Source organism: Ictidomys tridecemlineatus, chromosome 1, assembly GCF_052094955.1.
Source record: "Ictidomys tridecemlineatus isolate mIctTri1 chromosome 1, mIctTri1.hap1, whole genome shotgun sequence".
Classification (NCBI taxonomy): Eukaryota; Metazoa; Chordata; class Mammalia; order Rodentia; family Sciuridae; genus Ictidomys; species Ictidomys tridecemlineatus.
Genome location: NC_135477.1, coordinates 255,907,853 through 255,925,809, shown reverse-complemented (window position 1 = coordinate 255,925,809; position 17,957 = coordinate 255,907,853). Strand labels below are relative to the sequence as shown.

General features: G+C 43.1%; 1 protein-coding gene across 7 annotated transcripts in view; it reads right to left on the bottom strand.

Annotated features, from left to right (window-relative positions):
• Sema5a (semaphorin 5A) overlaps positions 1–17,957 on the bottom strand; it is a 450,819-nt gene that overhangs the window by 60,429 nt on the left and 372,433 nt on the right. For all 7 annotated transcript variants that reach the window (XM_021733399.2, XM_040272850.2, XM_021733404.2 and 4 more), the window contains 2 exons: positions 9,478–9,659; positions 6,419–6,562 (listed from right to left, as the gene is read on the bottom strand). In XM_021733399.2, coding sequence (XP_021589074.1) covers positions 6,419–6,562; positions 9,478–9,659 — 326 coding nt within the window. The remainder of the gene's footprint in view (positions 1–6,418; positions 6,563–9,477; positions 9,660–17,957) is intronic.

Sequence of the window (17,957 nt, the reverse complement as noted above, 5' to 3'; positions counted from 1 at the left end):
GTGGTCAGCTAATGGCCTTCTCTTTTTCCCTCTTCCTCCCTCCACAGTAGTCCTGTGAAACAGGCCACCCCAGGATTTCCTGAGTTGTCACTCTCTGTAATTCCAAGACTGTGATGAGAAAGGTCAGAGGGAAACAGAAATTGCTAGGCTATCTCTCCCCTTGGTGTCTGCGTTTACCCTCAGGAATCCAGGCTGGAAGAGACTGCTCAGAGGCAAAGCCCCTACAAGGCCCCATGCCTCGATCCCCTGCCACTGTGAGAGATCAGTTTCCTTCTGGCTCTCCTCACCCTGACCCCAACCAGCTGCACCCCCAAGAGAAGCCCCCGCATTAAACCACAGGAACACCAACAATGATGGGAAACCAGAGACCCGGCATCTCTGCTTAAGGATCTTGATTAATTTACAGACAAAGTGTCCACACAACGGGCCAGTAGTCGGCTCCTCCTTTCTCCGGTTCCGAGGCTGCTGCTGGCCTTTACCAGATGACCAGATAAATGTTCCTAAATTTTTATTGGCTCTGTTAGGTCTCTAGTATCTTAAAGCAATGAAATTCACAGATGCATTTCATGATGCATTAAAAATTAAGATTTTAATTTTGCTCATGACTGCTCATTCTTATTTTGCATTTAAAAGCTAACTGATGACCCACCGTGTTTCTCCATAAATTATCCATTTTTCCATAAGCCTAGTCTCTGTGAAGGAAAAGCCTTCACAATTCCACACAGGCAGGGTCTCAACACTGCACCATGCTGCTTCTCGCATTTCTTTATGCTACAAACCATTCCATTTCAGTTGAGTCCAAGGTAGTTCCTTACTACAACTTGTCAGGCTGAACCAGGGAGAGCCCTTTCAAGAACCATTTTCTCATTGTTCATGGTAAGTAATAATCCCTTTATTGGGGCATACTGGAGTAATTGAATCTATTATGCAGCCAGAAAAAAACTGTGTATATATATATATATATAAAGTCCACCATGATATTTAAGACAACATGTCAGAACAGAGTAACAATGTGCAGAAAACCTCACTTTGGTTTATCACAACCTGAAGCAAACATACCCATAACGACAAAAATAATCATATAATGAAATCCCATTGGTTCTTAAGACCCTGAAGTTTGGTAATGCATCGGACAGACTCTAATGTGGCCCACCTGATACCCACCTGCTGGACCTCACACTTTGCTTAATCCCCTCCAACTGAGGATGGGAGAGACAAAATTGCCACTCACTTCTAGCCAACAGAATGTGTCCAAGGTGATGAAAGTTACTGCTGTGATTATGCCATGTAAGATCATAATGCCTTTACTTTAGGGAAGTTTCTCTTTCTGTCTTTGAAGAAGCAACCAGTAAGGCGAGTAATGCCCTGGTATTAAAGAAGTGAGGGTACACTCTAGTTTATATCCAGTGAAAAACTGAGGCCCTTAGGTGGCCAGCCCACAAGGTGGTGATGGTTGCCACAACTGACTGGTCTAAGAAGCAGAGGCCTCTCCTCTGAGCTCAGATGGGAGCCCTGGTGTGCACTCACAATGCAGACTGCCACCCTGCCACCAAAGACAGCTGAGCTGTGTCCAGGCTTGAAACCCAGAGAAGCTGCAAGCTAACACAGGAGGTGCTTGAAACAGCACTTTTGTGGTAACACTGTTATGTGATGACTACTAGAACATATCATAGCAGTGTGGAGTATGGTGTTCCTAAAATAAAATCACCCCAAATGGGAAGGTGCCTTTGGGACCAGAGAAGAGGTAGAAGAAAGAATTTTGAGGAACATGATAGAGAAAGCTTAAATCAGCTTGTAAAGCCTATTAGTAGAAATTTGGATTTGAGGATGCTGCCAGCAAGGGTTTTAGAACAAACTAGGATAAATAACTAAACTGCATGATGAAAAAGACAAGCCAATTAGAAAATAGGAAAAGGACTCGATTAGATATTTCTTCAAATAATATATACAATGAGCACATTTAGTCATTAGGGAAATGCCAATCAAAACCATGGTAAGACTCACTTTATACACTTTATACTCACTTTATACACAGTAGGGTGACTATAGTCAAAAGCAAGAAAATAGCGTTGGCAAGAATCTGGAAGAATTAGAACACTCATACATTGGTGTTAAGAATGTTCAATGGAGAGATCTTAGTGGAAAGCACTTTGGCAGTTCCTCCAAAAGCTAAATAAAGAATTAACATATGACCCAGAAACTTCAGTCCTAGACGTATGCACAGAAGAATTTAACAGGAACTTGAACAGATACCTGTACACCAATGTTCATCATCACATTTTTGGCAATACGCAAAAGGTAGAAATAGCTCACGTGGGCATCACTTATGGCCAAATGGATAAGTGAAGGCACTTACAGCCATACAGCTGAATACTATTAAGCCTTAAGAAAGGAATGACGTTCTGGTCCAGCTACAGTGTCCATGAACCTGAACCCGTCATGCTAAGTGAGCCAAGGGAGACATCAAAGGGAAACACTGGGGTTCCACTTACATGAAACGCATATCATAACAGGCAAATGGACAGAGATGGGGTTGGAGGTTGTCAGGGGTTAGAGGATGGTAGGATGGGGATACATTGCTTAGGAGCAAGGAGAAGGCTATCCATGTGTTAACGGTTGTCAATTGTACACTTAAAAGTGGGTAAGTGGCTAGTTCACGTTGCCTGTAATTTACTACAATAAAAATAACAAGGAGATAGGAGCATGTTATTAGAGACTGAAAGAAGGGAAAGCTTAGTTATCTAAAGGTAGAAAGCTTCCAAAATGATTATCTACCATAATCATGGAAAGAGGAACTGTAGCCAAGCAGGTCACCCAATTTCAGAAACTCACGAGGACAGTGTGAAAGATGCTGCCCCAGGACTTGCTGCTCACAGTAAAATGTAGGAGGAGAGAGAATTGAGGGCCACTCCATTCAACAAAGCAAACAGAGGCTGCAGGGTGTTTGAGAACCTGCTTCTCCTGATGCCAAAGATGACAAAATTAAGAAACAGCTTCTAAGCACCATCAGGAAAAGCTGGCCTCGGGGGAAAGCTGAGTGTATTACTGTGAAAACTCAGAAATATAAGAGAATCAGAGTAACATGGAGTTCAAGCATAGCACCCTTCTAAGATGTCACAAGCAAGGGGTGGCTCAGGGATCCTCTTGGTCATAGGGGGACCCTAGGAGCAGGAGGGCTTTGTCTCCCAGGCTGCTGGGGCACCTGAAGGCACAGCAGGGCTATCTTAGGAAGATCTGCAAGTGTGGCTTCTGTCCAGTGGGGGGAAACCCATGAAGAGCCATAAAGTTCTACTGAAGGTTATTTTAGCAAAAATACCACCAGCTTGGATTAAAAGGGACAGAGAACGTTTAAATGAAAGCTTGTGGGAAACCCAGCACAGCACGGGCAATTGGGCTGACAGGCTGCAGGTGCTTGATGCCTTTAAGAAAATAGGGATGAGCCAGCCGTGGAGATAGGAGCAAATTGGGCAGATCCAGACTTCAACCGAGCACCTCCCAAGGCCTGCCTGGCTAGGGCCCGGCATTCCCAGGGAGCAGCGCGTTCTGTTCTTTCCATCTTCCTCTTTTTAAACATCTCCTGCTGGCATTCTTTCCCTCCCGACTGTTGCATATGGAGTGAGAACTTAGAGGACAGCAGACCAAGAGGCCCAGCACCCAGGGAGCCTCATGCGTGTCTGAGACTGACTTGAATGGTAAAATCCTGGGCTTGGGGAAGATGACTAATAGGGATAAGACTTTGGGGGACCTTGGGAATAAGTGAAAGGCATTTTGCATGTGGAGGGCATGAGTGACAATGGAACAGAGGTCACCTGTGGCAGACAGACCCTAAGGAGACCCTGATGGCGCTGGCCCTGACATGCACACCCTGAGACATCTCCTCATCCTGACAGGGCCTGTAGCTGACTTCTGACCAAGAGAATATGGCAAGCATGGGTCCTCTTATGGTTCCGTTACCTTGGACTGGGCTGCCATCTTGGAGGACAATCCTGGACAGATTTGAGGGAGAAAGACCACTCAGGGGAGGGTCATGTGTCTAGAAGCTGAAGCCCTGACTGGCCATGTGCATAGGATTCACGTAAGCTCTGTAGGAACACCAGTTGCTCTAAGACTGTGAAATAATAACCCAGTGTTGTTTTAGTTTGTGGAACGATTATGACACAGCAGGCGAAAAGGAATACATATAATCACATCATATTTTGATAATATTTATAACAAAGTCCCTTTCTTCTATCCATTGGTGGCCCTCTTGGTGCCTTTAATTTTTTGGATACTCAGGAAAATCCAAGGAATAGAAAGAAAATAAACCGTCCACACATGCTAACGTACATGTATACTTTAAGTGAATTATTTTATTTATCTATTGATTTTTTTAAAGTAGTGTGAAAATTTCAGAGATTATTGATACAATTAAGCTCCCACACATTGGAGATTTTGTCCCAAAGTCACTAACTGTGATCCTGGCATTAATTCAGGGATTTTTTTTTTTTTTTTTTTTTTTTTAGAATACAATTTATTTTCTTTTGGTCACCCAGGATTTCTTTAGGTTTGATGGTTTTTAATAAGCATGATCTTGTTAATCATTTAATGTGCCTATTCCTTAGAACTTTGTACCTTCCCATGGAGATCATGGTCTCCTTTAATCTAATCTCAAATATCTCCGTTGTCAGAATGAGCAAAGTTTTCCTTTGTTTTACTTAAATGGAGAGACTTCTTTTGCAACAGGGCAGAGATTTCTAAGAACCTTTTGCTTGTGAAGATGAAGGCCTATCAGATACTTAGTTTTTGTTGTTGTTGTTGTTTGGTTGGTTGGTTGGTTTTTCACACAGCAAGACTATTCAGTAGAGAGACTTCAATTTCATGAAAATATTATATAGTCTCTGTCTTTACCATCTTCTTCTTCATTGCTGAACTTAAGTTTTCCTCCAGTAAGCTAGCACATACCCAGCCCTAAAAGATGTTCATTAGTCTAATGGCCACAAACCACAGGCCATTCTTTCTCCAGATCTTTTTCTGCAAGCACAGCTTTATGAACAATGCTACTCACATACAGAGCGTGCATGTACTGTGGCCGCAGAGGTGGGCAGCGTCTTCCTGTCCACCTTGTTACGCTGTGGCAGCACCTCGACTCCAGGAAAGCCTTTGCACAAATGAAGATGTCTTTGCCCAGTGGACTGCACTACCTGACAACTCCCAGCACTCAGAAACTTCCCATCAGTTTTAAATATAACAAGGTTCATAAATAGCATGGAGACATTTTTCCTATAATTGGCTTTCCCACTTCTCAACTGGTGTTAGACGGAAAATGACAGACCTGTACAGGACCGTCTCACAGGACTATTTCAAACACGACCATCTTCCTTTCCCTCCTATTCAAAAGAATGAAATGTTATTTGGTAAGTGAGCAGCATAGTGAGGAAAGAAAGAATGGTTCTCCCTAGTTGATTTCAGGTTGTAATAAATTCCTATGAGAAAACTGTCCACACAGCAAGCCTGTTAGTATTTATTTTTATTTTTTAAATATATAAGTACTAATTGCACCACAAATAACTATTCACAGTGCTTTTGTAAGACATTTTTTTGGAATGCATGACACCAAATACAAGCCGACTACCTTTTCATTAAAAGGCACTGGAATAATAACTTGATGTCAGTACAGCAGAATAAGAATCCAGAAAGTTCTATGAAATTCACCTATGTGGGGTTTTTCTCCCAATAGTGACAAAGTGGAACACATATTAAAAAGACAAGAAAGATTTAATGATCACAGCTATGAATTATGAGGATGAAACCAAACGTCTCATTCTAAAGGAAGAAACAAATGACTAGATCCAAGACTAAACTGACAGACTGTGGTGATGTGATGGAAGGTTAAGATGCACATGGAAAAGAATCCCCACTTCAGGTCCGATGCATCTTCCCCGAGGGTGTTTGTTAACAATTGGTGTGTGGCTGTGAACACAACCAAACCCTCAGTGTGTTTGCACCTGTATTCCAGCTGCTGCACATTGTTCTGATGCAAACTTTACCTGCCCCACAGCACCTGGACCTGACCCTTTTGGTTCTCCTGGGAATTGCAGCTGTGGGGACTGGTGTAGCTGAGGTCTCTCAAGAATAATCGTTCTCCAGCAGACTCATCTTCTGAGTTTCCAGGAGCCCATCTGAGAGAGGCCTGCAGCCTGGGTATCTCCACAGCCTTGGGAATTCCTCAGCTGAGCCAGCCCAACCATGCAGGCAGCAGAACGGGAAAAATGCTCTTAATAGGAGGCTTTGGTCAAAATAAAGATGTCACAAAAGGAAGAGGATAATTCAGCTCAACCAAAAGGGATGCCACAGATAAGCTCAGCTAGATCCAAACGGAAACTGACCACACCGGATGGGAGGAAGCTGGGGATGCTCTGCTGGGCAGCTTGGCACGTACCTCTCCTCACGGTTCTGGCCCACACACACCCGGCCCCCGTGCCTAGGGGTGGGGTTGCTGCAAGAGCGCTGCCGCACCTGGAAGCCGATCCCACAGGTAGTGCTGCAGGGCGACCACGAGGTCCAGGGAGTCCAGCCTCCGTTCCTGGGGAAAGGAAGCCACACAATCACTAGGTCAAACTGGTGCAGAGTCCAAGCCCCTGCGCACCCACCGCAAATGCACATGGCCCTGGGTCACCACGTGACTGTGGTGCCCCGGGGAGAGGGAACGCCAGCGTGGCCTGAATGGGGGGCTGGGCCAGGCGAACTTCAATGACTGTGAGCCCCCTACCCCCTGGCATCTGATTTTAGGGGTAAGACAGGAAATTTAAAAATGCAATTTTAAGCGTACTGTAAATCATTTTAAATGAGCAGTATCATGAGACTTTAAGAAACTTTAGTCATGAAAAATGTTAATAGTTTATTTTACTAAAAAGCAACTAGAAGTGAATCCCTAAACATCTAGATTCTGTGATTCTGTTTGACTTGTATTGCATCCATTATCATCTCTGGAAAGTGCAGCTGTGAACCAAAGAGTCATTTAAAACTCTACCGACACCTCCTTTCAGGTCTACTAACATCAGTGAGAGTGAGCAATCCTCCTGAGGGGATCCTGTAGCACAAAGAGTGCTACCAGGCTCGGGTGTCAAGTCAGACTTCTGATACAAGTGAAGGAGGAACATTTAAGTTCAGATCCTTGAAAAGTGACAAAATATAATCAGCATAAACAAGGAGAGCAAATTACATGAATCTGTCTCTATGCATCACAGACATACAATAATGTAGATAGAAAAAAATTATGAAATAAAAGTAGAATTAGACGATTTTATAAAATAAACCATGATTGACAACAAGAGGAATTATTTCAGTATTATATTTTTTTCCTTAAAATGCCTAAATTCATGGTCATTTAGACATCTCCCTTAGCTATTCTTCCCTGATATTAAAAAAAAATTGTAGGTATTTGGGGATTTTAGGTATTCAGATATCGATTAAATGCAGAGTTCAAACTCCCCGTAGAGGGTCTAGTGCATGTGGGGCCATTTCTACTTCTATAACCACATGTGGATTTGCATGGGCACTCCTAACCTCACCCATGGGATCTGCATTTCCACAGGGTGGGGAAGTCAACTCACATTAACTCTGCTTTTCACTTTGTACATTCCTTTAGATACACCAAAGTCCACAACTATGCCGCTGAAAATACAGGTATAAATAATAATTTAAACCTTAACTTTAAGACAATCTAAAATAAAAACTCCTCAAAGAAGTTTCTTAGTGTATCTAATATTCCCCACTTTATTTGCTGAAACTTAGCAGAGATATAAATAAAATCTACATTATTAGCCTTGTGCATATTATAATAAAGCTGCTTTATGGTAAATTTAATCAAAGTAAGACTTCCATGTTTTTCTTAAAAGTAATTAGCTAGTTTCCTTACCCTCTAACTATATTCTTACATATTACTCAAGTAATTAATTGAAATATTCAGCTTATTTACATATAAAATAAATGTTAGATGATGCTGAAAATACTGCTTTCAAAATTGTTATGAAATTCTTAATTTCCTACATTTTAACAAACGTGGAATTTTATGATATATTCTTATAATATGCAGAATAAGTGATGAAATAAATGAATGCAATTGCAAATGTATGTGTTCACTACATGGAACTGGGTTGACATGCTTCTAAATGCTGTCTAGTGGTAGACACAGCAGCAGGCAACCAAAAAAGCCTCACAGACTAATCACATATCGTCAGCTGGAACATCTCAATGATGTGTGTATGAGACAATTCACTTACGTGTTTAAAACATTGCTAGAACTGGTTCGCTTATTTGATTTTTAAGTTTAAAATAACCACCCGTTGTATTTCAAGACTACTTAGAGAATGACTTTCTGACTAGAATAAACACTGAAGATGTATAAATAAACCAGCCAACAATGCACTCAGATAGCTCTTTTATAATTAAGCAGTATAGAAAGGACATCAGCCACTTACGGTGATCTTCAGATGGTGGCAGCTTGGCAGCATTTATGAAGGTTCTGTCTGTCATCAATGGTGGCCACTTTAAATGTGGACAGCAGGCAACACACAATTTGATGGTGCTAGTGCCTTCTGTCGTACTATCTTATCTCTTCAGCCCCAAATGGCTCCTTCAACTTTGCGGGTGAGCCAATTACCCTGCAAAGACTGTCAGCAGATGCCAACATCACCTGTCCTATCGGCATGTCCCCTTTCTTATCCCTTCTCTAGGGCAGGCTGAGACTTTGATCCCCCCACAGGATTTCCTCTGTCTGTGACTTCATAGACAAGTGTCCACATGCTCTCTGCATGTTTAGATGGGCACAAGAAGAACACTTTTTAACAAACATTCTGCGTTGGTGTACAAGCAAGGAGGGTGCCTGAAGACGGTCTCAGAGGATGTACTGATGTTTGTGGTCAGGGTGCTACAGGAGCAGGGCAAGATGTAAACTAGTGTAGCTTTATAAAATTTATATATTTATCAATTTTTAACAGAGAAAACAGGAAAGCTACTCCATGGATCACATTATTTGAAGTGTTCTCCTGGTCACCCAGAGCCCAGTGTCACTAAGTGGAGACCTGAGCTCTGGACTACAGAGCTGACTTCTGATTATGAAAAGGCTTGGCTTCTTCTATCTTCCACCTAATATGTTTGTTCTGCAGTGGGGGCGATTGTCTATGAACTGCAGAAATAGTTTATTTCAGTAACATGGACACACCCCCGAACCAATCCAATCGTACCGTGTAAATTCATAATATTTTCCCCACCCTAATGATGAGCATATGAACAGGTTTAGATTTATGATCTAACTTGTAGTTTTAAATTCCTTCTAATTTATAATTTATTTTTTTCTTCCCCAGACCCCGTAATTTTTAAGAGGTGGATGTCCCCGGTCTTTTCGCCCCCTCTTGTCTCCTAGGAAAGGTGTGCATTAGGAATGATTTACCGAATGCCCCAGCACCTGAGTACACCAGAGCGGTCTAGGGGACGCACCTGGAACAGTTGGCGATCTCCATGCTGGGGCCTTCGCACTGCCAGCCGCCACACTGGGGGGCCGGGCTGTCACAGGAACGGGACCGGCAGAGGCAGGATCCCACAGCAGTGCCATCCATGTGCGTGCAGGGCGTCCAGGGAGACCATGGTCCAAAGTGCCCGTCCACAGTGAGATTCCTGATCTAGGAGCAGACAGAAGTGAGAGTTCTGGGAAGTGTTAAACTACAAGCCAGTCGGAGTGACCGGGGAAGAGCCCTGGAGACATCAGAACCCGCGGAATGTTTCTAAAATTACAGGGATGTGTGAGGGACCAAGTCAAAGTGGAGCCCTGGGGTCAATGGTGGGAGAGGGAGTTACAGAGGAAAGAAGAAGGAAAAATGAGGGAAAGAAAGAGGAGGGGGGGATGAGAGAGTGAAAGATGCCCCTGACCTGGCGATAGGGTTTGGGAAGTATGGTCCCCTGATATGGGAAATCCAAGGAGCAAGATTAACGGGAGTGAAAACATCACCGAGGCACACACCTGTTGCCTGTGGTAAGTACATTATTGAAAATGAAACATTGGTGGAGTAGTTATGGAAACGCACCCAGCTCCAGGGGCGCCTCTACCTGGCAAGGTAGGGTTCACTTGCTCTGAGAGCCCGTGGGCAACGGGAGCTGCTGCAGCTCCGGGAGCCAGGTCCCAGTCAAGCCTCCGCGGCTCTGCAGGCCAGGGGACTCCACACATATCATTACCACCTGCAAAGTCCCATGTGGGTCACGACCAGGGCTATGGTCCCTGAGCAGGGGACAGTCAACAAGCATCTGGGATCTGGGATGGACACTTGTGTTGGCCCTTCAGTTGAAGAAGCTGCAGGTGAAGGAGCTGGCGAGGTCTGCTGAGGCTGGGGGCAGCTCGAGTCGTGACAAAGAGCATCATGGCTGCCAAGTGCTGAGTGCTCCCACGATTGTCCACCAGGAGAACATGCCCAGCTCCTGTGGTGTCCATCTGCAGCTCCTGCCTGGATGGAGACTATGCTGCTGCTCCAAGCCTTGCCTGCCATGCAGACTCAAACTACCAACTGCACAGATTCTCTTGACAAAGCAGCAAAGATCCTGCTGTTGGGGATTTTCCACATTCATTCTCCACCCTTTTAACGGCCTTCCTCTTGCCCTGTGCAGAAGACTCCTGCGAACACCATGACGGATCTGCAGTTACTCCCCCTGTGGTTTAAGCAGGCCTGTGCTAACAAGTGCTCACATGCTCTACACCCAGACCACTGCCTGATCCATGAACAGGGTCACTGTTGCTAAAAAGCATCAAGTGGCTTGACTGACCATGGAACTGGGATCCAGGAATAATGGTGACCAGACAGAACATTTGTACAACGTTTGCACAGTACAGGTCCATAGTACTCTATTCACACTGTCAGTACTGCTGTGACTGTGCTGTCAGGGACAGGGCACAGGGTGCTCTGGGGAGCCCTGCAAAGCCAGTTTTCCTCCACTGTGGTGCCCACAGGGTGCGTGTAGGCTGGAAGTGACACTGACAATATCACACAGCTGCCTGAGACAGTTCTATTTGGCTTCACAAACAAATAAAGTACCTGTTTGCCTTCATGCAAATGAAGATCAGGCTCAGACAAGACCAAGTCTGGACTATGAGGAACTCAGTTTTCAAGGGTCCCCAAATCTTAGCTGTGTCTGTCTGCCTCTGGCTTGGAGGTGTCTTGCTGGGAAGGAAACTGGTGACAAGAGTTCTTACTAGGGATAAAAAGACAAGGGACCTCCTACTATTTGGAAAACTCTCACATTGAAAACACTTTATAGCTTGTTTTTAATTGAGGACAGTTGGGGCTCATTGGGTTTGCTCAGGAATACAAGGTGCCTCCTGCTGAGCTGGCTATTGGTGAACGGATGCACAGGGCAGGACTGTGCCAAGCGGGTACCATGGTGCTGCTGTGTGTGACTCAGGGGCAGGTGATTGTCCTTCCTAATGACCCTTAACACACATTTAACAAACAACATGTGGCAGTTCACCCCAAGTGATGCAGAAAACCAAAGAGTTTAAAAACAGGGGAATTTTAAAATAGGGCAAAGTGAAAACATAACCAGAACAGCATGGTTACTTGAGATACCAACGTTCAAATGGTGAAACACATTATCTTCACCCTAAAATTTAAGATAAAATGCCTCTTCCTCCCTTGCAGGCCCGTGTTTCTGTGGATTAGACTTCAATCTAGCCATTTTGGGAGAAGAAACCCAGAAACTTCCAGAAGATGACTTCATCATCAGGAAAAAGAATCCCATAAAATGTAAAAGTAACCCATCTTTGTGACATCAGTGGGGTACCAAAGATGACAAACCTAGGGACTAAAAACTTGTCCTTGCCATGGTCCTGGCAGGAAACAGAACTCACAGTCCAGGAGACTATAAGGAGAATTAGATGAGGTACCAGGAACCAAGGTGTGTGCTGAGCTAAGGAAACCTCCAAGGGGGGAAGATGGCCCCAGGACCCACCAGGTAGGAAGCTGTGGGTAACCCGAGTGCTGCGGTGGGAAATGAGGTGTCCCCAGAGGCTCCTGTGTTAATGCCAGAATATTCAGAGTGAAATGATTAGATTATGAGAGCTGTGTCCTGGTCAGTCTGTCCTAGCTTGAATGGACTGTGTGGTCACCATAGGCTGGTGGGACATGGCTGGAGGAGGTGGAGGAGGTCCAAGCTCTGGCCCTCTCCTCTCTCTCTGCTTCCTGCCTGCCATGAACTGAGTAGCACTCCTCCACCCACGCTTCTGCCAAGTTCATCTGCTCCACCGCAGGGCCAACCATAGACTAAACCTCTGGAACTGCTAGCCAAAATAGACTTTTCTTCCTCTAACTTGTTCTTGTCAGCTATTTTGATCACAGTGATAAAAAGCTGACTAACACTAGCAATTAGAGAAATGCACATCAAGTCCACTCTAAGAGTTCATCTCACTCCAGTCAGAATGGCAGCTATTATGAAGACAAACAACAATAAGTGTTGGAGAGGATGTGGGGAAAAAGGCACACTCATCTACTGCCTGTGGGACTGCAAATTGGTGCATCCAATACGGAAAGCAGTATGGAAGTTCCTTGGAAAATTGGGAATGGAACCACCATTTGACCCAGCAATCCCTCTCCTTAATCTATACCCAAAGGATTTAAAAACAGCATACTACAGGAACATAGCCACATCAATGTTTGTAGCAGCATAATTCACAATAGCTAAACTGTGGAACCAACCTAGATGCCCTTCAGCAGATGAATGGATAAAAAAAAAATGTGGCATATCTACACAATGGAATATTACTCAGCAATAAAAGAGAGTAAAATCATGGCATTTGCAGGTGAATGGATAGAGTTAGAGAAGATAATGCTAAGTGAAGTTAGCCAATCCCAAAAAAACAAATGCCAAATGTTTTCTTTGCTATAAGGAAGCTGATTCATAGAGGGATAGGGAGCAGGAGCATGAGAGGAATAGAGGAACTCTAGATAGGGCAGAGGGGTGGGAGGGGAAGGAAGGGTACATGGAGTAATTAATGATGGTTGAATGTTTATTAATCATTATTAATTATTATTATTATCCAAAGTACATGTATCATTATTATCCAAAGTACATGTATGAGGACCCAAATTGGTATAAGTATACTAAGTATACAACCAGAGATATGAAAAATTGAGCTCTATATGTGTAATAAGAGTTGTAATGCATTCACTGTCATATATAAATAATAATAATAATAATAATAATAATAATAATAATAATAATAATAAAGCTGACTAACACACTAAGCTTGCAGACCCGAGGGGTAGCTAGGGTTGCTGCTGCCATTTAAGGGTTACAGCCTGGTTAGAAGCAGCCCTGTTGAGCTGCTGTCATGGAGGCATGAAGCCCCTGTGAGAGGCGTAGTTCTGAACTGAAGAAGGCCTGGGGAATTCACCCTCTGTGGGCTCTGCCTGCCTGCATCCCCCAGTGGCTCCTCACTTGGCCAACAGTACATCTTAGACATGTGACCCAAATGGGGCCAATGAGGCTCAAAAGCAGACTGCAAGAAGCTCCCAGAAATCATTTTCCTCCAGATAAGAGGAAGAAACTCTTCTCTTTCCATCTGGACACTGGCGTGTAAGGAGGCAATGTTCAGCGCATCCATCACCACTTTGTGAGCAAGAGGAGAAGGTCTGAAGAATCAGACCTGTTCCTGTAGTGTCCTTCCCAAACAAGGCAGCAGAATCAGACCTGAAAATGTCACCTCTTGATGTGTGGCAGGATGAAAATAGTCCTCTCTTAGGTTCTACCCACAAAGAACTCTATTAGTATTAGGCATATGCAATCCTATTGAATACAGCCCATTTATACTATGTTTACAGAAAAAAAAATAAGATTCAAAGAAGTTTTTTAACTTGTCAACAACTACACAAGTAGTAATCTAGAGGAGTAGATAGGGATACTGGAGGGCCCTTTCCCCCACTAGTTCAGGGTTTTTGGACATCGTCACTAGTGAGATTGGGCTAGATAGATAGTTCTTTGTTGCCGAGTGATATGGTTTGCATCTGGGATGTTCCTCTGAAAGCTCGTGGTAAGACAACAATGTTCAGGAGAGAAATGACGCATTGTGAAGGCTATTACCCCGTGAATGGATTAATCCATTTGATGGATTAATAAATTTGAATGGACTGCTGGGTGGAACGATCCACAGATGGGGCATGGCTGGAGGAAGCAGTAGCAGTATTAGGGGCATGACTCTGTGCACTCCGTCTTTTTCTCTTCTCCACCCCCACCCTGCCTCCTCTCTGCTCTCTGATGGCCAGAAGCTAACAGCTTTCCTCGGTCATGTTGCTCTGCCTCATCTCAGGCCAGAGCAATGGATCCAGCCAACCATGGACTGAACTCTGGACCATGAGCCACAATAAGCCTTTCCTCCTCTAGGTTGTCCTTGTCAGATGTTTTAGTCACAACTACAAATAACTAACACACAGGTGGTGGGAGTCTGTCCTGAGCAATGTAGAATGATTTGATCTTCAGTGACATTCCTGGTCTCCTCCCACTAGATGACAATAGTACCTCACTCCCAATATGTCAACTCAAAGTGTCTCCGAGCATGGCTAGGTGGCCCAGGGAAATGATCTCCTCCTGCTTCCCACCTGGAAGCAATGCCTGGATTTTCTTTGTGAGTTTGCTTTTTTTTTAACCTTTAAGTCTGGCCTGAGATAACTGGGTTTTATGAAACTGTTCCTTTTCCAAGTATATGCCTGGGCAGAGAATGAACCAATAAGGATGACAGAGGAAGAGAGAAGAAGAATTTGAAATAAATGATAATGAATGAAGAGGGAGGAGGCCAATAGAACAGAGCAGAGATCCTCATAAAACACTAGGAAGGAAGGGAACTGCATCAGACACAGCATTAGTGGGAGCACAGAGTGAACCAATTCTGCAAGGTAGAGATGTGGCTTCAGGTCTGGCCAGGGCTGGGGTAGCTGCAGCCTTTAGGGGCAACAGTCAATCCAATGCCTTTGCAGTTGGTCCCATTACATTTACGAGCTAGGAGAACTTACAATCCTCAGAGAAGCATGGGAGTAGTACATGAGGACCCTACACCCTGCATTAAGCCGTGCACTTGTGTTGGCTTTGACTCTATTATAATTTTAAGAATCTGCCTAGAAAATAGAACTATGAACAATGGGGTGTGTTCTGTAGCTTTTCTTCTTCATATCTTCTTTTTCTTAGCTTTCCTTAAACAGACAATAAGAAACAAAGCCATTTGGAAGGAGATATAGCTCAATGGTAAAGCATTTGTCCACCATGCATAAGGTCCTGGGTTTGGTCCCAACCCTGGGGAGTGGAATAAATTATCTAGAATAAATTCTTTGTAGTTGTGATTTCTTCCAGATTTTTTTCAAGTGACTTTCTCTTTAGAGTTTGTGCTTTATATAATTATACATTAAATCTGAAACTATGATAAAACATGTACCAGGGATCATCTGTTTAGTATGCTCCAAGCACTAGTATGTACACATATTAACTACCTCACACTCTGCACCCCATCCGGTGTCTATCTCCCGAGGTAGAAAGCCGAGGCTTAGGTGGGATAAGCAATTTGTTCAGTCACTCTGGCTCTAAGAGTTCTGAGAATTAGTACAAACAAGCTGAGTGCAGAACCTGTGATCTCAGCCAGGTTATTCTGTAATGCAATTCTTTAGATCCTTTCTTGGTGAGAGTCTCAAAGAAATAAAATTTATATCATCATACACTCCTCATGGTGCAATAGCTAATTCCCCTTCACCCAGGAATTGCTAAATAAGGAAGATCCAATTTTTGTTAAGCATGACCTATAATCCTATGTTTGATTCATCATTAATGTTCAAATGATTCATTCTCAACTCACCAAGGTGTAGACATATTTGGTGAGTACAGAGTTCCCTGCCAGTACCCCTTTAGATTTTTACTATACTAAAACCTTTATCCTCTTATGACTAAATTAAAGTTTTATAATTTCTATTTGGATATATTTTCAGAATTAGTAGACCTTCCTTTATTTACTTTCAGATTTTCTTGTACCTTTTGCCACAGATAGTGTGGAGATCTGTAGGTGTCCATCTGGTCATGCATTTTGACAGCTGTTGCAGAATGTATTGTGGAACAGGAACTCACCACATGCTATGGTACAGAATACTGGTAATTCCATTCCCCCAGAGGATGTGGGTGGTGTTCATGTATAAATAAGGCCCAGGTAGATTCTGAAGACCCTTTTACCCTTGTTAACCAGTATGAGAAGCTACGCAGAACATATACATTATTCTTATCAATCTAGATAGACCAATTTAGATCTCCCTCAGTACTTCAGATCCCTTAAACTGATAGTCACGTTTTACATTACAACTTTGTGAGCAAACAGATTGCTCTTCAACATGTCAGCCAACCAGTGTCCTGAATTCTGGACTACAGAAACCCATAAACAGGTCACATAGGGCTCTTTTGGTAGAATATAGGTCCACATAATTCTCTATGACCCTGGGGTTTCTTGGGGTCCCCTCTCAATCCTGAACTCAGGGGAGCAGAGGATGTAAATAATCTGTGATTTGAATGTGTCACTCCAAAACGAGAGTGTTCCTAATGCAATAGCACTGAAGGGTGGCCTCTAATCAATCCATGAAGTCTCCTCTCTCCCTTATAGGGGCCTGAGAGAGGGGACTGGTACTCTCTTGGCCTTCCTCTTCCCCCAGGTAAGAGCACAGCAAGAAGCCCTAACCAAAGCAAATGCTGTGTATTATCTTGGACATCCCAGCCTCCAGAAGCATGAGAAGTGGATTTCTGTGCTTTCTCAACCACCAGGTTTAGGTGGTCTCTTACAGCAGAACAACTGAACAAAGATAGCCATAGATCGCAGCCACCCTATTAGAGATGACTGGGAGATTCACTTTGGGGAGCTCAATGGTGCTGTATATTGGACTAAGGATACTGCAGATTTACTGGGTAGGTTCACACAAGAGGGCCTGACATTGGCATAGGACACACCTGCGAACCACTGTGCTTAATGCAGCAGGGTCTGCTCGCTTTCCTTCAGGATAGAAAATGCTTGTTCTCAGTCAGAACCTCAGCTTATAAAGTGATATTTCCTTTGGATAGATATTTATATTCATGTATATACAAGTAGATAAAGAAAAGTAAAGTATTAACTGACAATGCATTTTTTGCTTTGTTTTGTTTTTGTTTGTTTGTTTGTTTTGTATTTTAACTCTGAAATTAGCCTGCATCTTACAATCCATGCGAGTTTGTAACATAGAAAGCAATGGTACACTTCGCAACCAATGGCAAGGCAGAAATGAAGAATATAGTAATGTTAGCCAGTAAATAAGGTCTTTCTTCCATTTCAGTAAAAAATTAGCCTGGAACAAAATTTTTAATGACTTTCAAAGATATCTAAATTTACTCTATCTACACTGATGCCAATAATTTTCACCTAACTTACCCTTTTGTAAAAGATTATTAGACAATGATGAATAAAGAGCATTTACTTATTATTTATGAGCTAGTATCATTATTACAACCAATAATCAGAATAATAAGATAGATGGTACTTTTTATTTTCAATATGGCAGCATATATAAATTAAAAAATTGTTTATTTATTTATCAGGTTTTTTTGCCCAAACAACATAATTTATTTCCTACTGTTGGCTTCTTTGCATGTTTTCAACTATCCAAAGCATATCTTGATATGTTACAAAGTCCACTGAGTAAGAGGATAGGAAAATGGTTGAGTGTAGTGAAATCACCTCGCATCAGAAGTTCGATCTTGCTACAAGTGTTCTGTGGCCCTCAGTCAGGAAACACACTTCAGCTCTGTGTGCAAAGCACCAGGGCAAGTCCATCTGTCTTTACTGGAAGCTGTCCTCTCATAAACAAGAAACAACTCTAATAACAACTCTGAAGTCACTGAAATACTGGATCTTTCTATTTTTTCTTTTTTGCTGTAAAATAGCCAAG